The sequence below is a fragment of the Acinonyx jubatus genome, chromosome B4 (genome assembly GCF_027475565.1).
Source record: "Acinonyx jubatus isolate Ajub_Pintada_27869175 chromosome B4, VMU_Ajub_asm_v1.0, whole genome shotgun sequence".
Lineage (NCBI taxonomy): Eukaryota > Metazoa > Chordata > Mammalia > Carnivora > Felidae > Acinonyx > Acinonyx jubatus.
In genome coordinates, this window is record NC_069387.1 from 71715368 (window position 1) to 71740299 (window position 24932).

At 35.0% G+C, this 24932-nt stretch overlaps 1 protein-coding gene across 4 annotated transcripts in view; it reads right to left on the bottom strand.

Annotated features, from left to right (window-relative positions):
- The window catches only part of SCAF11 (SR-related CTD associated factor 11), a 70202-nt gene that overhangs the window by 38816 nt on the left and 6454 nt on the right, over nt 1-24932 (bottom strand). For 2 of the 4 annotated variants that reach the window (XM_027035957.2, XM_027035955.2), the window contains exons 2-4: nt 12273-12326; nt 4400-4481; nt 859-1016 (exon numbers count right to left, since the gene is read on the bottom strand). In XM_027035957.2, coding sequence (XP_026891758.1) covers nt 859-1016; nt 4400-4460 — 219 coding nt within the window. In that variant the 5' untranslated portion in view covers nt 4461-4481; nt 12273-12326. Of the gene's footprint in view, nt 1-858; nt 1017-4399; nt 4482-12272; nt 12327-24932 lie in introns of those variants that run through there. The other 2 variants (XM_027035958.2, XM_053226148.1) reach the window with 2 other exon arrangements.

Below are 24932 nucleotides of genomic sequence, written 5' to 3' on the forward strand. Positions count from 1 at the left end.
ATACACTGTAAGCCTAAAATGTATTGTTTCTTAACCACTTACTATGAAGAATCTCAGTAATGTCTCTAACTCAGACTCTGAAATTAGTTCACAATATATTAAAAATGGTATCAGAAAATACAGTTCTAAATTCACCTCTTCCTCTTTAAGCTATGAAATCTTGGTCAAGTTCTAGGAACACAAAATTCAAGTTCCTCATCTGTGAAATCTAAGGACACTACTTCATCTGCTCTTATTCCACAAAGCTGATATAAGAAGAAATCAAATAATCTATTTAAAAATTCTCTCAAAGGGGCACCTAGATAACTCAGTTGGTTAAGCGTCCAACTCTTGGTTTCGGTTCAGGTCATGATCTCACAATTCGTGAGTTCGAGAGCTGCATCAGGCTTTGCACTAAGAGCACAGAGCCTGCTTGGGATTCTCTCTCCCTCTCTTCCCTCCACCCTTTCTCTAACTAAATTAAATAAACAACAACAAAATGCTCTGAAAAATATAAAGCATAAAACAGGTAGAAGGTAGTATTAGTAATAAGCAGCATTATCCCAAGAGTTGGGTCAAGTACACCATGTATGAATTACTGCATTTCTACCAAAGAAAAAAAATTTAATCTATTATTCCCATAAGATTTTTTTAAAGATATGCACTTAAAATCTAATTATAAAGAACAAAAAATATGTGTTAAAAAAAAACGAAGAAAATATACTAACAGAATTTGAATAATACAAGGAAATTTGTCCACAGTAAAGGGAAAATACGTTACTGTGAAATAATTTATAAAAGGCATTACCAACTCTAGGTGGAATGATACCATGTTAGGGAACTAAAATACAGTAATATTTAATTTACTGCCATACTCACCTCTGCCCATTTAAGAATACAGGTCATGCAAAAGACATGATTACAGCTTTCTGGAAAACCAACTTCTTTCTCTAATAGGCAATTAAGACATATAGGACATCTGTCAGCTTCACTGTACAACAGACCAGTGGTAGCAGTATTATCTTTGTTTTCTTCACCTATAAAGTAAAGCAGTCACATATGCTTTCAAGTTCTCCAAACCAAATGACGTATGTTTGTGGCAGTAACCAGAACTAGATATTCTAAGGGGCCCTCCTACTACAGAGTAATTAGATAAACATACTCCTTGAGCATAATACCTTCAACATTTACTTATTTATGCTTTTTTAATAGGGGAGTAAAAAGAATTTTTCATTAATTTTAAAATAAGTAATAGTAACATGGTTCAAAAACTTTAAAGTAAAAAAATGTTACAGTGACAAATCTCCCATTCAAATCTACTCCATCCGTCTAGTCCCACTGAATGCAACAAGTAACAACTATTAAATTCTTCCGTGTTCTTCCAAAGACCTTTTTTTTAATGCATAGACAAGCAACTCTTAAAACATGCCCTTTTAAAGCTCTACTCCATCCATCCAGTCCCACTGAATGCAACAAGTAACAACTATTAAGTTCTTCCGTGTTCTTCCAAAGACCTTTTTCTTTTTTGATGCATAGACAAGCAACTCCTAAAACATGCCCTTTTAAAGCTCCTTCTTCATACAAATACTAGACCACTATATACACTAGTCTGCATTTTTCTGTTTTAACCTATTATTGATGGACATACTCTTTGTTTTCTACCTTTGGCTATTACAAACAATGCTGTGATGAAAAACTGTCATTTCACATTTTTAAAACAGCATATCTACAAGATAAATTTCTAAAAAATAAATTGCTACATCAACATGTATGTACATTTGTAATTTGAATAGATACTGTCAAATTACATCCCTTACAGTTTGTACTAATCTAAATGCCCACCAGCAATTAAACCTACAAGAGTATCCATTGTTGGCTCAAAACTAAAGGAAACTCCAAGGTTCAACATAAAATGAAACAAAAATAAAAAAATGGTCAGCTGAAATGCAAACAATGTACACAAAGCAAATGGAAAAATGGGGATTATCCTGGGAGCAAGTGTCCATATTAGTGTTCATATCTACAAACTAACCCTTACAACCAACCCAGATAGGAGAACTGATCCTAAGAAACTTTCTTTTTTTTTTTAATTTTTTTTTTTTTAATGCTTATTTATTTCTGAGACAGAGAGAGACAGAGCCATGAGTGGGGGAGGGGCAGAGAGAGAGAGGGAGACACAGAATCCGAAGCAGGCTCCAGGCTCTAAGCTGTCAGCACAGAGCCCTACGCGGGGCTCGAACTCACAAACCGTGAGATCGTGACCTGAGCCAAAGCCGGACGCTCAACTGACGAGCCACCCAGGCGCCCCAAGAAACTTTAATATTAAGTTAAGATCCCCAACGGGAATAAAGTAAAACATGGCTTCAGAGAAAAGCAAATACAAATCCTCTGAAGAAAAACATTCCTTATTAGGCCCTCAGAATTCTAGAGATAAAATTTATCAAATGTGAGTTCATAATCAAACAATACCAAACCTAACAAAATAAGTTGCCTTGAGTAAGAATCAGCAGAAATAAGAATTTACTTAGATTTATTTTTCATATTAATATTTTATACATTATACTTATTAACTATAAATGTACTTAGATACCCATTGGCTTCAAATATAAGAATTTTCAAGTACCACACAGAATAATTAAACACCATGTTAGACCCAGAAGGAAAGAATATTTGTGAACTGGAAGAAATTTGAGAAAAGTAAGAGACATAAAAGGAGAAAAAAGAGTGTGAAATGAGGTCAGAACAAAGTCTAACACACTAATTGAAGCCCAATATGCATAGTTAAAGCAGTAATGGCTGAGAAAGGAGAAAGTAAACAAAAAAGATCTAACAGATAAAGGACATATAGGTATGCTACAAGAAACATAAAAATAATCCATGCCAGAAAAAATGTAGCAAATCAGTACAACATCAAAGATAAAAAGATCTAAGAAGAAAGGGGTTGTGGGAGGGAGGATGGGCTAAATGGGTAAGGTACACTAAGGAATCTACTCTTGAAATCATTGTTCACTATATGCTAACTAATTTGGATGTAAATTTAAAAAAATAAATAATAAAATTAAAAAAAAAAGATCTAAGAAGTAAAATGTGGGGTCCACAGGTGCATCCAACTCTTGAGTTCAGCTCAGGTCATAATCTCACAGTTCATGAGACTGAGCCCCAAGTGCGCCTGCTTGGGATTCTCTCCAGCTTTCTTGCCCCTCCCCTGGGCACATGTGCATGCTCAGTCTCAAAATAAATAAACTTTAAAAAGTCAAATGGGGGAATGGACAGATCATCTATAAGGGACTGACAATTAGGCTGAAAAGAGATTTCTCTTTTCTTTTTTTTATTAAGAAGGAAAAAATAGTTTATTACTTTGGCAGGCAAAGGAAGCAGTCTAAGACTTCAAAAAACCTTCAAGGCTGCCCTGAGGAAGAGACTGGGGGGTTTTATAGGGAAATACAGGATCTAGCCAGCTTTAAAAGGAATTGTGTGCTGCCAGCTTCTTTCCTCATGTCTTTAGGGTTCCTGTGGTGTCTAAACGAGGTGTGTGTCCAATCAGATGGGAGCCCTCAAATCTGGGGCAATGACTGGGTAGAAGCCAGTGGCAAAGGCAGTGAAAGGATTCAGCTGAGGGCAGAACAAAGGAGATAGAAGTTTACTGAATACACCCCAAGGGAGCAGCAGACAGGACAGCAGAGGAGAAGCTGTCTGCCTGAAAAGAGATTTCTTGATAGCAAGAAAAGAAAACCAGAAAATGGTTAAATAATATCTTCAAAGTGCTAAGAGAAACAAATCAATCCAGAATTATATATCTATCTTTGAACAGTTTTGAAGAAAATAAAATAAATACAAAAAGTTTAAAGTTTACCACCAACATACTTTCACTAAAAGAATTTAAAAGTCTTTCTCAGGAAGAAAAAAAGACGTGGAAGAAGAAATTCCCCCAAACACTATCTATATTAAAATATCAACTAATTTGTGGTGCTTGAAAAAATCAATAATGGATGACTATAACCTATAAATCAAGAGTAGAAAGATCAGAGTTAAAGTGTTCTAATTCTTCTCCTATTAACAGTTAATATTCAAATATTAATTTTAGAAGCAGAGGAAAAGATCAATGCTATTTTAAAAACCAACAAAGATTTCAACATCAAAAACCAAAAAAGGTATATTGTAAGACCAGTAGGGAATAAAAATTTAAGAGGAAAAAGAAAGAGCTGAAACAAACCAAAAACCTTGGCCAATCAAAAATAAGACATGGGAAGAGGAGTAAAAAATGTGTGCACTTCTTATTCAGGAGGATTATTTCAGAATTTAAGTAAAAATAAGTGAAAACAAAAAACTCCTTGTATATTTTGAAATGCATACAAATGAACAGGCTAGAACACTAAGTTTTACTTTCCACACACAAGCTTTATAAAAAATAAAAGGTTACCTTCCATGTCTTCATACTCCTGATCTCCCACATTTAGGGTATATACAGTTTTCTTCTTCATTTCTCCTTGAAAAAGGGTATCCTATAGGATGAATTAAAATAGAGAATTTTTATGTTTGCCTTCTCCCAATATCAATGAAAAACAGAAACAAAAACCCAGAACTGTAAGAAATTACTTTACACATAAAAGAATACAGTACAAGCCAAGACAGTAAATTTTATGGATAATCCAGTACTCTTTTATATTCTTTGCCATCAAGCACAGTCTTTCAAGTAAAAACCTTATACAAGCATTAAGCAACAAAGACTAAATGATAAATTTTGTGGTACAGGCATAAATATAATTGGAGCTTAGGGAAAAGAGATCGATTTGAACTGGAGTTTTCATTGATGGTAATAGGTTATGTGTGTTGAGGAGCTTAAGGCATTTAAGGTACAACATAGTATAAAGGAATAAAACAGCATTTAACTAGGCCAATCTGACAAGAACAAGAAGAGTAAGTGCATAAAAGTATGAGAGAGAGACTGTATGTGTACTAAGGAGCAATATATGCCAAGAAGTTCATCTGAAAGACTACAGTAATGGGTAAGTAAAGCGATAAGCAGAACAATGTAAATCAAGTAGGGACAGATGATCTCCAATGAGTGAAAAGTTTAGATCCAGTCTTAATAGATTCCTCTGAAGAAGACTGAAAATGATAAAAGTGATGTAAATAAATAAATATTTTATAAGAATGATCTGCCAGCAAAGCACAGAAATGGATTAGAGCAGGGAGAGATTAGAACCAGAGAGATTTGCATAGCTAGAGTAACTGGCTGTGAAGTGAATGGAAAAGCAAAGAATTAGTAAACTGAAGAATCTGAGATATGGTGACTAAATAAATACAGGGAAGGAGAAAGATTATGCTGGCCTAGAGACTAAGAAAATGGTGATTACAAGAGGCAAAATGAGAAACATGGGGAAGGAAATTAATTTGTTAGTCAAGGGGAACAAGTTTATGAGGTTAAATTATTTTTTAAGTCAACTCAGAATTTTTTCTTGAATTGATGCAAGACACATGATTATTACAATGAGCTGTTCAAATACATTTTGGAATATCTAGGCACAAGAAATCCCCAATCTCACCAGTTATGATTCTCCCATATTTATATGAAGTAATTTTTGTATTACGTATGTATTGCCCAGGAAAATTCTCTTCTAGGCTAAATAAGCAGAAAAGCAAAGACCCATACTTTGGTTCAAAAACCAACTATAAAGCAGAAGATAAGAACATAGAAGAATGATTTAGAGGTTTTAGTAGAATGAAAAAGCCAGAATCGGTGAGGATTAGAATTACTTTAAAAAGTTATATTAGGGGCACCTGGGTGGCTCAGTCGGTTGAGCGTCTGACCTCGGCTCAGGTCATGATCTCACTGCTCGTGAGTTCCAGCCCCTCGTTGGGTTCTGTGCTGACAGCCTGGAGTCTGGGAGCCTGCTTTAGATTCTGTGTCTCCCTCTCTCTCTGCCCCTAACCCACTCGCATTCTGTCTCTCTCAAAAATAAATAAACATTAAAAAAAAAATTAAAGTTAATTTAATAACAGTCTGCCTTAATAAAGGCAGAAAGTCAAAAACAAGAGAAAACTTCCCCCTCAGCGTACATTTGCAACGTTTGTTTTAGTTCTGATGCTGTTGTTTAGAAACAACAAAATGATGAATGTCCAGGAAAGAGGACTAAACTGGTTAACAGCCTTGGAAACTATGTCATACACAAAAAACGTAAAGTAGTAGAATGGTCAGCCTGGAAGAACAGAAAGCTTAAGGAGAAGGTCAGCAGTAACCTTCAAATGGAATGGGCTATTCTGAAGGGAGGTAGAAAGACGTCCAAAGACTTTCTTGTGGGCTTTTTTTTTTTTTAATTCAAAGATTTACTGAGTGCCATAGGTATACTCTAGTCAGTGTCTAAGTATAGCACTGAACAAGACAGACAGAAATTCCTGCCTTTACATTCAAGTAGGAGAGAAACAATAAACAAACTAAAATATCTAGTATGCTGAGGAAAATAAAATAATACAATTATAAGATAAATATACACTTAGTGTGGTTAATAAGTGAGAGAGTGGAGAAGCTGTTATTTCATACAAAGTATTTAGGGAAAACTTTTCTGATAATGTGACATTTTAACTGGCAATCTGAAAGAAGCAAGAAAGAAAATTATGTGAATACCCAGAGGACCTGCATTCTAGGCAGAAAAGAACAGCAAATATGAAAGTCTAAAGGCAGGGGGAGGGGGACAGGGATATGTTCAAGGAAAAACAAGGAGACAAGTGTAGTTAGAACAGAATGAAAAGGGGGAAAGTAGCAGATGAGGACAGAGAGGTAATAAGATCATGCAACACCTTAAAGGCTGAGGTAAACACATTGGCTTCTTCTCTGAGTGACATGGGCCAGTAGCAGGTTTTAAGCAGAGGTGGTGGCCAAGGAAAAAGCAAGGAGACTAGTCATCTAGGGAGGGACAGTGGCCTACATCAGAATAGTAGCAATGGTGATGAAAAGTGATCAAATTCCAGCTATTTTCAAAATACAGCCATCAGAATTTTAGACAGACTGAATGCAAGTATGTGTTAGAGAGTAAGACTGTAGGATAATTCTAAAGTATTCTGACCTGAGCAACCACAACAGTGGAATTGACAGAAGATTACTTTAAAAATATTCAAATAGTCATAGGTTACTCTGCTTGATATTCATTCAGAATCACTTCATCAATTCATTATCACTTGACAACTTGTTACAAAAGCAGGATACCTCAGGCACCACTCCAGACCTAGTGAATAAGCATCTGCATTTTATCAAGATTTACACCTGATTCATTATCTATGTTAAAGCCTGAGAAACATTGTTCTAGACAAAGTCCCAACTTAACTGATTTTACAGGCATACTGAGCTCCTGGTATGATCTATATTTGAGTATAATCTTTATTTGAGGAAATTCATACCATACTATCTCCCCTGGCATCCTAAATATCTAAGAATAAAAAATATTTAAGTTGAGAGTTAATTAAATGTGATAAAATGTTAATTTGAAAATTAAAAGAATATTTTAAAGTTCTAGTCAGTTCTCAAAAGATGCAATATACCATTCCTTTATGTAGCTAAATAATTTATGTCCTATTGGATAGTCTAATCTATGCTGTTTTCACATTTACATCCTTAATAATATTAAGCTTGTATTTTTCTATTAACATATAAATTATAATTAAAATTTTACAGTAAATACTGTCTTCTCTAACTCATGCAAAGAAGTACATAAGCAACAGTTTATCAGTTACAGACTGCCCTTCCTCAAGTCAGAAATCTGCTTTAAAAACTGTGTTCCAAATTCTTACAAGTTATGTGCTTCTTCTTGAATACATTATGAAATAACTACTGTCATAACTTAAAATAATTATGCCACATTACCAGTTTATTCATTCAAAGTGATAAGGGTTTTAGAATTTCACTAGATAAAAGTCAACAAGTTTTAGTTCAACAACTTATAAACTTTTAACTTGTTCATTTTTATTTGTTCTATCTGCCTAGATTCCAGTTTTTAATCTAAGAATCCATGGTTTTTAATACCTATTTTGCTTTAAATTTCCAGTAAAGCGAGCATAGGAATACAATACAGACTCATGGTCCTAAGCCAGTAAAATCTGTGGTCAGTAAAAAAACCTAAGAGATAAGCTGTAGGTCGGCAAGACTATCCCTCCTTGTGGTTACCCAAAAAGTTAGATATAACTCAATTTCATGATATTAACTATTTATGACTCTTAATCATGTCACATTCTACCTAGACTACTTATGAGTTTGGCTAAGTCTGGTAAATTAATTATCTATAAATTAAACCAAATTTTCTTTTAATTCTGGTTTACCTCAAATAAATTTCAAAGAATGGTTGTTCATTCTTGGCTTTAGGTTAATTCTGTTTACTTTTCAGAGGACTTTAATTTACAAATTTCAATCTTTAATGTCTCTTCCAGGTTCCACCTTTCCAAGATCCGTAACATAATCTTTTTAAAAAATTTTTTTTAATGTTTATTTATTTTTGAAGGAGAGAGAGACAGAATGTGAGTGGAGGAGGGGCATAGAGACAGGGAGACAGAATCTGAAGCAGGCTCCAGGCTCTGAGCTGTCAGTGCACAGCTCAACCAGGCTCAAAGCCACGAGAGCCGTGAGATCATGACCTGAGCCGAAGTCGGACACCCAACTTACTGAGCCACCCCGGTGTCCCCCTAACATAATGATCTTAATTATATCTTCCAGGTTACCCTTTTTATTTCATTATATATTGCTTCTGTATGTATTTGAAATACTACTCCAAATATGTTCATAAAAAGTTTAGGAAGAATGACTTAATTTAAAAAATGTATCATAAAAGCCATCAACTTTTAGACATGGAATAAAAAAAAAAAGCACTGATAGAAATAAGTTTTCAGGAACTCAAAACTCATTCTCCCACACAAACCTTGGAATACATGGAAATGAGAATCCCAGGCCAGCCATTACAGTGCATTCAAGTTAACAGCAGTGCAGAAGAGAGTTCAGTTCTCTAGAACAGGACTGCCCAATGGGGAATTGTTCAATCAAGCACTTGAAATGAGTCTAGTACAGCTGAGGAATTAAATTTTTCATTTTATTTAGGTTTTAATTAATTTAAATTTAAGTAATCCAATGTGGTTACTGGCTACTGTGCTGTACAGCACAGCCCTAGGATATAACTACCATCCTCTATAATAGAAAATGGTTTCAAGTTACAGGTGAGATGCTAACAGTGTATTTTCTATTGTAGTAGTCACTGAAGCACCTCAGTTTCAAGGAATCAGGTAAGGGACCAGAGGTTCCTAGTAATAGAAACCAAACATTTTAGCCGTGGCTAGCTCCATTTAAAATTCCTATCCTTCCCTTCTCCTCCTCCTCTTTCTCTTCCAAAACCTGTTTCCTTCCATCTACTACAAAACAGAATTTCTTCCCTCTCCAGTTCAACTTCAAACCTCGCTCTTCTTGCTTCCTCCCTACTGTCCTTCAAGCAAGTCCATGGTATCTAAAGATATCAACATCCTAGTTAAGACTTAGACCTAGATTCAAATCCCAGCACCACTGCCATGCAATAAATGGCTATTATTATTATCATATTATTAGTGCTAGTAAGAACAGAAAAATAGGGAAGAGTAATAAAAATGTCAATTGCCCATTTCTTTGTTTTCCCTAGACAGAAGTGAAAGACAAAGGCAAACACAAGACTGAAAAAATACAAAATAACATTTCTGAGTAACAACTAAATTGATCCAGTCTACTAATATTCTGTCAAAAGAGTACAAACAGGGGCAGGGGGTGGCTCAGTCAGTTGAGCATCCAACTCTAGATTTCTGCTCAGGTCATGATCCCAGGGTCATGGGATCAAAACCCACATCAGGAGATTCTCTCTCTCCCTTGCCCCTTTCGCATTTGCACGCTCTCTAAAAATTAAAAAAAAAGTAAAAAAAAAAAGGCGGGGTGCCTAGGTGGCTCAGTTGGTTAAGCGTCCGATTTTGGCTCAGGTCATGATCTTGCAGTTCCTGAGTTCAAGCCCCAGGTCAGACTCTGTGCTGAGAGCTCAAAGCATGCAGCCTGCTTCAGATTCTATCTCCCTCTCTCTCTGCCCCTCCCCCACTCATGCTCTCTCTCAAAAATAAACAAACATTAAAAAAAGTTTTATTAAAAAAAAGTACAATCAGATCCTTTGGGTACAAATAAAGAAGGCATATGAAAGGCTATGAGGCAGTTTAACTCTATTTCCCACCCCACTTCCAAACCCAATCCTGCCATTATGAAGGGCACAGATATGATAAATGGGAGCCAGGTCTGAATGAAAGGGATATTGGGAAAAAGTAAGAGCTGCCCTGTGTTGGGTATACTTATGCCAAGGACATCTTTATGAAGATGCTAAATATAAATACTACGCTGATTCACATGGCTAAGGTATTCAGAGAATCCAGTGACTCCCAGAACCTCTCTCAGATACTCTATTTTTCTTTCTCCTTTATTTCCAATCTTCTATCCAAGATAAACCAGTCCCCAAATTCAATCCTCTGTCCAAAAAATTCAATTAAAAAAGAGCGGGTATTTAGTAAGGTACTCTGAGTGGTATATTACAGTGATTAATGACTTGGGCACTGGTGTCAGGCAAACTTGTGCTCATGACATTGTCTAGCAGTAATAAGCATTTAAATGCGAACCATTACCATTAAATGCAGGATCTTCCATCCCATTTCCAGTCTTAAATAAAGGCATTAAGAGCCTTCCAATCATCTACTCAAAAATTTGATCTTCCCTTTGATAATGTTATTTTCAGCTGAAGAAACCATAGGAAGGCTATTTTTTATTGATGTCTAGGGAGGGACAGTATCCATTATGGTAGACCAGTGGTCAAAAAACTGGTTGAGTATTTCTGTAAATAAAGTTTTGTTAAAGCACAGCCATGCTCATTCCTTTATATATTGACCAAGGCTGCTTTTGCACTACAATGGCAGAGATGAATAGTTACGACAGAAACCATATACTCTGCAAAGCCTAACGTAACTACGTTTTGGCCCTTCCCATAGAAAGTTTACAGATGTGGCTCAGTCCCTCATTGCAGAGAACTCTTCAAGCTTTCTTAAGCATAGGCAACTATCTATCTACATTCATATTCAACCCATACTCTGGCACAACAGTTACTTATTACACATCTGAGTCAATGGTTCTGCAATGTTGTCCTTGAGTTCCTTTTAAAACTCCCCTGAAGGCTCTGTGATTTTGTTGATTTATCTACATTAATTTTATCATTCTGGCTTAAACTATCACAGATATTTGCTCTAGTGCCTCCAACTAATTCACTTCAGAGTAGGGTTAAGGCAATGAACTCCTTCAGCTTAATAATTATTTCCTTTCCAGTCTCTCTGCTACATAATCAACTCAGTCCTGCACTGTCACTGTTGATTTTTAAGTCCCTTACAAAATGCTCCCAAAGTTTTGTTTTTTCTACCTGATTTCTACCGTATAATTTTATTAGACTTTGTAAGTACACTTCTTTGCTTCTAATGGGCTATTCTGACAAGTTTTTGTTTAAAATATCCCTAACCTACATGTTGGTTGCTGGAGGTTTAACACCAGTACTGTTCAGTATAGAGACAGGAATGTCCCTTCAAGTACAGGTTTTACAAAGAAACCTGTCTAGGTTCAAATTTCAACTAGTCTGCCACTTACTAGCTGAGTGACCTTAACATCTTTAAGCCTGTTTCCTCATCTATCAAATGGAGATAACAGTAGTAACCAGTCATTATGAGGACTAAATTACATAATCACATAATCCTTTTAAAGTGCCAAGCAGCAAGACTAGCAAAAAAGAACTCAACAAATAGCACAGAGGCACAAACACAAGAACATGAACACCACCCTACCCCCAAAATCTTAGGTATACCATAAGATATAAGATTGGTAAACCTATATGCTCTAAGAACAGATTTTCATTGTTAAAAAAACTTCTGTATTTCAAATATCCACATATAACGAATGTGAAGAGTAAAAAGTTCACAAAATTTAAATTGTCAAATTGCTTTTCAAACAGATCTTATACAAGGATAAATACGTTCTGTATTCTATACTGACAGTATTTATCAAAATTCCTATTTATCTAGAAGTAAAAAGGTTGAAGCAAGACAAAGTTTAGGACTCCAAAAAAATAATCCTAGGATTTTTTTTATCATATTTCCTATTTTATATAATTACAGGAGATAAAACACTACTAAGCAGTTTTAATATGGCAACTCCAGCAAACCATGTATATAAAAATACAAATATATTTTTATATATATACAATATTCACAAGCTCTCTTACCTTTAAAATTCTTCAGGTCAAGCAGTTATGCAATCAGTTTTCCATCAAATGATTCTGCGGAGGGAATTATGAAAATCAGTCCTATTTTACTTCACTTTCACCCAGCTGTTCCCATATTTATCTTGGGTTTAGAATAAAAGAGAACAACAAAATATAAAGAATGATTTATTCCAGAGGGCCCTGAATGTGATAATTTATTTAGAATGCATGACACAGTTAAGCCTATGCCTTCACATATGAAGATACAAACAGGTAATGGAGGCAAAAATAATAATAACATTTTGTTTAGTGAGAGAAGCACAAGAAGTCACATTTCAGCATACAGGAAAAAATCAATTGAAAACAATGTAATGGAGAATTAGAAAAAATCTACCCCAACTAATAGACTGGTCATATCACCTATGAAGACAATTTAGAAAAACATACAGAAATTTAACAACTACTAGAATTTAAATTACTTCCTCAACTCCAGATCTTAAGTACACTTAACCAGTAATCACTTTTTTCCCCTCTTTTTTCAAATAGGCCTACACCAGACTCCCCACTTTCCTACAGCTTGTCTTTAACTTATTTTTTCATTCAATAAATATTTAGTCAGTGCCCCTATTTTCTAGGTACCATTAGGCCTTCCATACTGACACACCTGACAAAAACAAAAACAGAAACCAACAGTTACAATGCAGTACCCAGGTGCTGTAATGGGGGTAAGCACAAGATTTAACAGGAGCACATAATGAACACCAAATCCTTGCAACATATGTGCATTTGTAAAAAAGGCTTCCCAACTGAGACCAAAAGATTTAAAAGTATATTTTTCTAACCCCCTGACCATTCTGTACCACTGTGGCATTTCCATCCTTAAAGGACTCAGAACTGGAATTACCAATTTTAACATGACAGAATTTTAATTTTCAAAACAAAGAAAGGATACACAGGTAAGCTGAAGTTCTCACGATGTTAGACTTCCTATACGGAAATGACCATCAGGCAAACATAAAAGACACCACTGTGCCTGAACCCACACCATGAAGGCTTATCCTCCAAAAAAGTTTTTCAGATTAATGGTTGGGACATACATACTGATAGAAGTATCTTTTTCTTCAAATTTTATAAAATAATACATTTCAATGCAATTATCCGAGTATATGAATTATCTAACTGAACATCATAAATTTAAAAAAATAACAGGTCTTTAATAAACAAAATGTTCATTCTTTTAACACACCAATTTCTCTTTATTCGTGCTCACAACAGTTATGTATTTTTTCAACATCACGTTTTTTTCAGTTAAAAATAAAATTTTTGACCAGAAAGTACAATAAAGAACCAACAAATTATGATATCTAAATTTACAAAAACAGCAACAAAATTTTCATTTCTACCTATAGCTTCAATTTCACCCAAACTTTATAACTATCAACAGTAAAATTGAAATGGATATGAAATGCAATACTTTGAATCAATTTTAGTTTTAGTGGGTTCATTTACACGCTGTTATGGTCTGAATGTTTGCATCCCCTAAAATTCATATTCATATTCATATGCTGAAATCTTAACTCCTAAAGGTGATGATGTTAGTAAGTGGAGCCTTTCAAAAGTGCTTAAGTCATAAAAAGTAGAACCCTCATGAATGAGATTAGGGCCTGTATTATAAATGAGGCTAAGAGAGATCCGAAGCCCAGTCTACCACACGAGGATGCAAGGGTTAAGTCTGTGACATGGAAGAGGCCCTCACCCAACCCTCCTGCCACCAGAACTATGAGAAATAAATTTCTATTGCTTATAAGCTACCCAGTTTGTGGTATTTTATTACAGCAGCCTGAACAGATAAGCCACGAGCTCTGCTTTAAGTTACTACTGCACATTGGTCCCTAGAAATACTTTCTGGGTCAGTTTTTGAGAAGATTATTAGTGACTTGGTTGCTTGTCAGCAGCTGATCAACAACAGGAATTTCTAGGAACCTCATATTCAATTCCTTGGTTCTAGGCCTCTATCCAGAAAAAAGCTTGTTGTCCAAGCACTATTCACTGATGAACAAATAATCTCGTATCTTGTTGCTTAGCAAGTAAACTGAAAATAAAAAAGATGAAGTCATCTACACTTACCAGTCTTATAACAAAATCAGCTTCACATAGCAATCTAGGAAGTGAAGATATGCTTCAGAATGTCTCTAAAATTCTTGTGCAGTGTCTGCAACATGTGAGAGCCAAAAGAGTCAACTAATACGAGGTATGCCACCTCATACTAAGCTTTACAGTGACCTATAACTTAATTATTGAAACAAAGCATTTTTAAAAGGTTACAATGAATAAAGAATAAAACATCTCCAAAGTGAAAGGCAAGCCGGAAATCCTCAGGCAGAAAATATAGATTAAACTGAAAACAGGAAAACAGTTTTTCAAATGTTAAATAATTATGGAAAATTAAGAGTTCATGAACGCTATGCTCTAAAAGAGAAATTAAATTTCCTATTTCCTTTTACATTTAATGTAACATCATCTCCTCAACAGAGATTACACTGTTACACACAAGATCACACATATACTAAAAAAAAAAAAAAAAAAAAAATGTAACTGACAAACCATATTTAACCGAAATAAGGAGATTCAAGTAGCCATTACATTCCAAAATTGGTAAGTAAACTGAGAAGTTCTGATTCTGAGTAAAATGGAGTAAGCACATTCCACCTTGTTAATCTCACTGACTGAAACTATAAAACCCAGACAGAATAAATGGAGCAGCTAATTGAAATTTAGAAAGTAAATAATAGCAGGTAGACTGGGGAAGAGGCCAGAATCTGATATATTACCAAACTGGTAGTGGGCTTTTAATTTTTCCCATCCAGTTTTGCCCCAGCCTGGGCTTAACAGAGCCTAAAACCCAGAAAGTGGCTGTTGGTTAACAATGGAGAAAGCAAAAGCTCTAGGAAAAAGCCCTCTATTTCTATCCAAAGAGTAGAAAAGGAGTCTCCTAACTGCTTAGAAAGAGTAAGGGAAATCTCTTCTTTCTTCTGTTCTTCACTCCCCACAACCCAATTCCCAAGCAATCTTACGGTGACAGCTGCAACAGTGGCAACAGCAGAGCCAGCAGGAGCCTAAAACTCTTAAGGAAAGGGACCATCTTCACTGACTGAAGAAACTGGAATAATTTCAATTTTTCTCCTGTCTTCTGGCACTTGGTTCCAGATACAACTGTAGAAAATACGCACTACAGTGGAACAAATGAAATGAAGATTGGGGTTTCTAGCCAGAGGATACAAAAGGGAAGGGGGGGGAGGTCCCAGGGACCTAGAAAATACCATGGACATAACAGAGAGGAAAGCACTTAGCAACTTATAAGTTGTTTATGAACTCCTAGGTCACCCCTAAGCTGCAAACCTATAGATTTAACCCTAAGTAGCATACTGGAGGCTCTGAAGACTAAAATACAGGATAAACCCCCATGCAGGTCAGATTGGCTACTGGGTAGTTACACATATGGGAAAAATCCAAATAGTACTGCAAAGCTTTTGAAAACAGAACAGATTAAAACTGCAACCTAAAGAAAGCTGGTTGGAGCTTGTGGCCTAAAATCCAACTGAATCAACTACCTGTCCAAGCAAAAATCTCAACATTCTCCATATCATTTAAATAAGACACTAAGATTCATATCATAATGTTCAAAATCTCCAAAACACAACCCAAAATTACTTGGCAGAGAGAACAGAAAAATCTCAAAACTCCTGTGGGAAAAAAGAATCAACAGAAACAACACTAAGATAACACAGATATTAGAGCACTGGATGAATTATCTGACAAAGACTTGAAAGCAGGTATAAAAATGCTCAAGAGCAAATATTCTTGAAACAAATTGAAAACTGGAAAGTCACAGCAAAAAAAAAAAGAAGAAGAATACTTAAAGAACCATCAAATGGAAATTTTAGAACTGAAAAATGCAATAACTAAAATAGAAAATATACTGGACTCAATAGCAGAAAGTCAGTGAACTTGAAGACAGATCAAAAGAAGGTACCCAATGTGAACAACAGAAAAAATATTGAAAAAATTATCAGTGCTTCAGGGACCTGTGGGAGAACACTAAAACCCTAACATTCACATCAAGAGTCCGAGCAGAGGAAAATGAGTGCAGCACAAAAAAAGGAAGACGAAGAGAAATAATGGCCAGAAACTCCCAAATTTGGTGAAGATATATAAACCTCTAAATTCAAGAGTCTCACAAACTCCAAACAGAATAATGATCATGTCTAGACATATCACAGTCAAACTGCTAAAAGTTACAAATAAAAAAATCTTGCAAGCAGACTGAAAAAACAAGGAATTAATTATGAGGGGAAGGTGGGTTAATGATTTGAATAACTAGTGACATCTCATCATAAACTACATTTATCCAGGGCCAGTTGGCTGACTCAGTTGGAAGAGTATGTGACTCTTTATCTCGAGGTTTTAAGTTGGAGCCCAACATCAAGTGTAGAGATTACTTAAAAATAAAATCTTAAAAAAAAGAAAAAGAAAAGAAACTACATAGACCAGAGGAAGTGGAACAATATTCTTGAAGTGCTTAAAATAGAAAAGAACTGTAAACCTAGAATCCTCAATCTAGTGAAATCATCCTTAAATACAACATGAGAAATGAAAAAAGAGGAACAGAAGTGATAAATATCTGGATAAATATAACTATCCTCCTCTTGAATTCTTTAAAATGTTTGGCAATTAAAAGCAAACATCACAACACTTTCTAATAGAATTTCCAATGCGTGTAAATGTAGCACAAGACAATTACAACATACAGAGAAAAGGGTAAAGGACCTACAGGGTGATAAGATTTCTGTATTTCACCTGAAATGATAAAATACTGATTCTAAGGAAACTGTGAACAATAAATGGACATATTACAATCCTTAGAGTAATCATTAAAAAAGTGATATATAGGCAAAAACACAATTAAGATGTAATACTAAAAAATGTTCAAATAATCCAAAGAAAGAGGTTACAGAAGAAAAGAGGGAACCAAAAAAAATAAAATGGTAGAATTAAATCCAAATATATCAATAGTTAAAATACATGAGATGTAGCGAAAGCATGACTGCATCAAAGGTCAGAAAAGGTCTCAAATCAATGACCCTAATTTCTATGTTAAAAAACTAAACTAAAATTAAATAAAAATGTATACAAAGCAGGCAGAAGGAAGGAAATAGAGTAGAAATCAATGAAATTGAAAACAGAAAAACAGAAAAATCAATGAAACCCAAACCCCATTCTTTAGGGGAAAAAAATCAATGAAATTTAAACCTCTGGCGAAACTAAGCAGAATACCACTGAATAGCCCTAGTACTGTTTTAAGAAATTAAATCTAGTCCTCCCAAAACAGGAAATCCCTAGGCCCACATAATTTCCCTGGTGAATTTTACTAAACATTTAAAGAAGCAATACCAGTTCAACACAATCTCCTCCAGAAAATGGAAGATAAATACTTCCCAACTACCCTGATACCAAAACCAAAGATAGTATAAGAAAGAACTGATAAACTAGATATAATCTAAATAAACGAACTATGGTGCATTCAGCCATACAATGGAATACTACTCAACCAAAATAAAAACAAAAACAGAAACAGAAAAAAGGAATGGACCAGAGCTTCACTCAACAACTTGAATAAATCTTAAAGACAATATACTGAAAGAAGCCAGTCCCAAAAGGTCACATACTACACAGTTGCATTATTATATGATATTTGCAAAAGGTAAAAACTGTAATGATAAAGAACTGTTATCAGTGGTCACCTGATAACAATTTGAGAAAGGTTTGAGAAAGGTTTAACTACAAAGATAGCATGAGGGAGCTTTTTGGAGGTAATGGAACCATTCTAAATCCTGACTCTGATGGTAGTAATACAAATACATGTATTAAAAGTCACAGAACTACACACCCAAAAAAGGTCAATTTTAACATATGTTAGTAAATTTTAAAATGTTTTAAAAGTAAAGACTAACATGAAAAAACAATTTTGGGCTAGAACATAAATTGTTAACATTTTTAACAAAGGTATGGCTTCACTGACACCTTCATAGTCTGTCTTTCCAATGGTTCTATACTATCACCAACACAGAAGCCACCCACGGTTATATCACCACTGATAAGCTTGAGAGGAGGTATTTGAATTTTCTATTTCTGGTTCCTACATTTCTGTAACACTAAAAGATCGTGTATTCTATAGCCCATGGAGACAGAGAGATTAAAAGCAACAGGCACAATTTTACAACCCCACTAAATTCTTTTTTTTCCAGTATTTTTTTTAATGTTTATTTTTGAGAGAGAGAGAGCAAGCAGGGGAGGGGTAGAGAGAGAGGGACAAAGGATCTGAAGCAGGCTCTGTGCTGACAGCAGAGCCCAATGCAAGGCTTGAACTCATGAACCACAAGATCATGACCTGAGCCGAAGTCAGAGGCTTAACCAACGGAGCCACCCTGGCGCCCCACAACCCCACTAAATTCTAGGGCAGTGTAGAAATAGATCAGTTCCAATACCCTACTAATGGTATGGAGCTGACCAGTTTTTCATTGTTTGGGGTAAGAAAGGCACTACAGTTCACTCCCCAATTGGGTTACACTCTTATGTGACAGGTGTCCACTCTATGAGAATACATCTATGATGCAATACTTTATTTCTTTTGAGAGACAGAGCATGCATACATGTGGGAGGTAGGGGCAGAGGGACAGGGAGAGAGAGCATCTTAAGCAGGCTCCAAACACAGCACAGAGCCTGACACGGGGCTCACTCTCACAACCATTAAATCATGCCCTGAGCTGAAATCAAGAGTCAGACACTTAACTGAGTGAGCCACCCAGGCACCCCACAATACTTTATTTTAAAAAGAAAAACAAGGGGCACCTGGGTGGCTCAGTTGGTTAAGCGTCCGACTTTGGCTCAGGTCATGATCTCACAGTTTGTGGGTCCGAGCCCTGCGTCGGGCTCTGTGCTGACAGCTCAGAGCCTGGAGCCTGCTTCAGATTCTGTGTCTCTCCATCTCTTGGCCCCTCACCTGCTCATGCTCTATGTCTCTCTGTCTCTCAATAATAAATGTTAAAAAAAATTTAAAAAAACAAAAAACAAAAACAAAAAACAAGTGCTTTCTGTGTGCATGGATACATACCATAAAGAGTTTGATAAATCATATGAAAGGCTTCCACTATTTCTTCAAATGAGAAACATTATAGGGCAGTATCCTCTTATGTCGTCCAATAATTTCTATATTCATGCAATTCTGTCACGGTTCTTAAGATCAAGTCCCACATTGGGCTCTGTGCTCAGAGTGTGGAGCCTGCTTGGGATTCTCTCTTCCTCTCCCATGCCCCTCCCCTGCTTGTGCATGCACATGCTCTCTCTCAAAATAAATACATAAACTTTAAAAAAAACCTACTCAATATTTATGCAATTTTTCTTTAATAACTCCACCACTGCTTAAGGTATGGTGGAGGGAACAGAAAGGGGAGCTGACTGCAATCTTCACTTGTCTTCAAGATTCTCCTCTCCATTTCTGCATCCCCATCTACTAAAACACAATAATATAACTAATTCAAGTGATAGAGGCAAACTTAAAGCTCTTACATTTTTGGTTTCTTTTTATCAGTAATTCCTCAATGCTTATTATAGGTCCCTTGAGAAGAGTAACAAGTGTGGAAAACCAGAGTTTACATTCAGAAGATTAAGTATTATGCCTATTAAAGACAAAAAAAAGAAGAGATTCATTTCACAATCAAACTTCCCAAGAGAACTATCCCAGGAGGAGCCCTTGGGATCAACACCATACCCTCTCACAAGCAGAACAGCCAAGAGAAGAAAGGCATCCTGGATGGAAGTACAGGAAGCAGAGGAAGAACTGGTATCTTTTTATCTTTTTTTCTAATCCAAAACAGAAACACTGTCAATTATATTTTTAACTTAATCCTTGTCCTATGTTAGAAAGACTCCCGACCCGAAACAGCAATCTTGGTCAACCCACATCCCAAAAACATATATATAGCACAGGAAACACCTGCAAATAAAGAAACAAATCCTAAGAATTAAAAAAAGAGGAATTAATGACAATAAGTGACTGCATACGAATGCTTGTTGCAGAAGAATGGAAATGGGATTTCATCTATGACAACAGGGAAAAAAGGGACAATGTTCAAAACAGTGCTTCTAAAATACTCCTCTGTTCTGTTTAAACAAAATTTTACCAACCTTACTTACATTATAGTTTCAACTCCAGAAATTAGTCTCTAATTTGTACAGATGCTAAATGTCTTGAGGAACTCTTTGGTTCCTCAAGAATTGTCACTCTCTAATACTTTCTAAATTGGTACAAATTGCTATAGTGAAACAAGTATTGAAAAAAAAAAAGCAACTGTTTGTGTAGTAAGCAAGACATTCACTCTCTCTTTACTCCAGCTCTGCCTATTATCTGAACTTCTTAAACTTGTTAGGTAGTTATCTCAGATAAATACCATTTCATGTTACATAGGTATATAATCAATATATTCTCAAATGAATATTTCACACATAACAAGGCATTACACAATCCTACTTCTATAAAACATTACTATTCTAATCTGGAAATACATGACTTGCAATGAAAACTTACTTTAAAAATAAAAAAAGAAAGAACATTCTTTTACATTCACATCAGGCGTGGGCAAATATTGGGCTTCTTTCCTAATGTAATTTTATTATAAATGCTTCAAATGCCCCAGGAGCTGGACTTCTGGGTACGTTTTCCATACTATTTCTAGCTATTACATTCTGACATTTCCTAAGTTATCTCATTTAGCCTTTACAATATTTTGCAAAGACATCTCCATCTTATATACAATGAAATTCAGTAACTTGTCTAAGGTCACAAAGTCAGTTATAAGTAGTAGGATTGGAATTCACTAGCCCTTTGTCGGAAAAGAAAACAGATCTTAATCCAAGTCACTAGATATTAAAAGTATTAACACTTCAGTAATAAATGGAAGACAGAGGTTCTCAGGAGAGAAACAGTAGCTATAAAAAATAGAGAAACAGGGGCGCCTGGGTGGCTCAGTCGGTTAAGCCTCCAACTTCAGCTCAGGTCATGATCTCTGTGCTGATGGCTCAGAGACTGGAGCCTGCTTTGGATTCTGATTCCATCTCCCTCTGCCCCTCTCCTGCTCAAGCTCTGTCTCTCTCTCAAACATAAATAAACATTAAAAAAAAATTAAACTTAAAAAAATAGAGAAACAAATGGAAATTTTAGAAATGAAAAATACAGTATCTGAAATAAGATTTCAACAACAGACTGGAAATATAAAGGAATGAGTCAGTAAATGTGAAAAAGAAATGATCTAATCTGAAGAACAGAGAAGTGAAAGAGTGAAAGAAAATGAAGAGTCTTGGGGTCCTCTGGACAACATTCAAAGTTCTATTTTTGCCATTTGAGTTCTAGAAAAATAAGAGAAAGAGACCGGTACATAAACAAATTTTTGCAGAAATAATTTCCAAAACCTTCCCAAATTTCAAAATTCACAAATTTTAGGACATACCGAATAGGATTAACTCAAAAGAAAGACAAACATGCTCAGACAAATCATAATCAACTGCAAAAAAGTAAAGGTAAAAGAAAAAAAAATATATTTAAAATAGAGAAACAGCATACAGAGGAAATTGATGATTCAAATTACTGCAAACTTCTCATCAGAAACAATGGGATTCAAGAAGCCGGACATGTTTAGTGCTAAAGAATTGTCAACCCAGAATTCTATATCTAATAAAGAAATCTATCAGAAATGAAAGTGGAAAGTTTTCAGTTAAGAAAAACAAAGAAAAAGCAAGGCTATTTTAAAACATATACTAAAGGAAATTCTTCAAGCTGAGGAGAAATGAGAGAAACTTGAAATTTCATTAACAAAGAACAAGAAAATAGTCAAGAGCTAAAATAAGAGACTACTTTTCTCCTCTTAAGTTCTTTAAAAAACATATGATTACTGAAAGCAAAAATTACATTACTGTCTGGTGGATTTTCATTCCATATACAAGTAATCATACAACAACTTTAACATAAAGGTCACTGGGGAAGTTGTCCGGCTTCTACATTCATTTTAAGTGGTAAAAATATTAACTCCACATAGATTGTGAATGTCTCAGTATACATATTATAATCCCTAGAGCAGCACTGTTCAACAGAAATACAATGTGAGCCACATATGTAATTTTAAATTTTCTAGTAGCCATATTTTAAAAGTTAAAATATCAATCTAGTATATTTTATTAACCCAATATGTTTAAATATTAACATCCAACATGTAACCAGTAAAAAAAAAAACTTATTAAATGAGACACTGTGTATTCTTTTTGTGGTAGTAAGTCTTTGAAATCTGGTGTGTATTTTACATTTACAGCCTATGTCTCCATTCAAACTGGCCACATTTCTAGTTGTCAAGAGTAAGCCTAAAGCAACCACTAAAACATAATTTAAAGAGATACAGTCAGAAGGTCAATAGATGAATTTAAAGTAGAATATTAAATATATTCACATAATTGAAAAAAGGGCAGGAAATGGGGAACAAAATAGTATATATCAATAATTACATGTAAATAACCTAAACACACTAAATAAAAGATCATCAGATTAGATTTTACAAAAACACTGAATTACATACTGTGTACTAGAAACTCAATTTTTTTTTTTTTAATTTTCTATTTGAGTATAGTTGACACACAATGTTACATTAGTTTCAGGTGTACAACAGTGATTCGACTTCTCTACATGTTATGCTATGCTCACCCCAAGTATAGTTACTATCTGTCACCATACAATGCTATTAGAATATTACTATGTTCTCTATGCTGTGCCTCTTATTCCTGTGATTTACTCATTCCATAACTGAAAGCCCATATCTCCCACTCCCCTTTATCCATTTTACCCATCCTCCCACACTCCCCTTCCCTCTGGCAACCATCAGTTTGTTCTCTATATTTATAGGTCTGATTCTGCTTTTTAAGAAACTCACTTTAAATACAAAGACATAGGTCAAAATTAAAGAATGGAAAAAGATATACCATAGCAGTAGTCAAAGAAAGTTGGAGTGACTATACTAATATAAAATATATTCTAAATTTCTCTTAAGGGCTTGATTGGCTTTGTTTCTCCTTCATTCAATTTTAATTTCATCTACTTCTGTAGCAGTTTTGAAAAAATAAAGCTATTTTCTGTTTCATGCATCTCCCTCATACTACTCATATTGACATCTAAGTAACTGCACATGTACAACAGTTCCTAAAGAAATATGGCCTTAATGCATTAAAGCTGTCCTATCTGAAGGCTCTTCTATAAGATTTTCAGGTGAATGATAGCTTACAAATTTTGTAAGTTATTAATATTTATTCCCATTAGAACAATAATTTAAAGAAACAATTTTCTTGACAGGTGATCTAAGCATACAAAATAGTGTTACAAGTATATTTACCTTAACAGATCATTTATCATTTGTAAGCTGTTTCACTGATCCCAGAGAATTTTCAAGGCAGTGTTGCTGTGGCTGCTCTCTTTACTATTTATATTTGTTTTTGCTTACTTTAAGCTGCGGAACTACTACTTTGGCCAGGGTATTGAGCCTGGCATTGGAATACAAAGACAGATAAAGATACTATACCCCTTCCTGCTGCAAAAAGTAGAGCTGGAGAAATAGGATACAAAAGATGAACAACAGAATAGCATATGCTAAGTGCCAAATGTGAGCTACAGGCATTTTTCAGGACTCATTTAGTTAGAAAGAACTCATTTAGGACAGCAATAGGAGATAAGGGTAAAGAATAATCATGGGCCAGAATGTAAATGGACTTAAAAGTTTAAGTCCAAGGCAGGACTTAAATTTTGTTTTGTAAAAAGCGAAAATCACTAAGGAAAAGTACACCTCTATCCCATTTATCTATTTTGACATGTTTAAAATGGGGGTTTTGAAAATAATGCAGCAGCAGGAAGTGGAAGAAGAAAGAAATGTATGGAAAAGTACTTAGGAAAAAAATGGAAGAATACTGGGGAGCAATAAAGTAGGCCTGATTAGGAATAAGCCCCTCAAGGGCAAAGGCCATGTTTCATTCCCAGACCTAAGAGACACATAGATATCAACAAACCTGGATCACAAGATTATCGGTAGGGAAAATGCTCATCCAGCAATAAACTGTGACATGTCTTTGCACATTTAATACTCAAATACCAAACCTCAGTACATTTTAAAAATTAAAACTACCTGATATATCTTTGCACATTTAACCCTCAAAATACCATACTACAGTACATTTAAAATTTTTAAACACCACCAACATTGAACGTTAGTAACACTGCATTAAAAAGGTTTGAAAATCACTAAGTGGAGTTAACTTAAGGGTATAAAACAACAGAGATGGAGATAGCTACTATTACCACTAGACTTAGGCAAATGTTACTTAAAAATTAAAATAGGTGAGGACAGTATTAAGTCACCAATAAAAGGTGACAATCAGTATATGGGACAACTAGAATGCAAAGCTAGGTCGAATGGACTATTTATTTTATGTTTATATTTATTCTGATGTCTATTTATTTTTGAAAAAGAGACAGAGCGTGAGTGGGAGAGGGGCAGAGAGAGAGGAAGACACAGAATCTGAAGCAGGCTCCAGGCT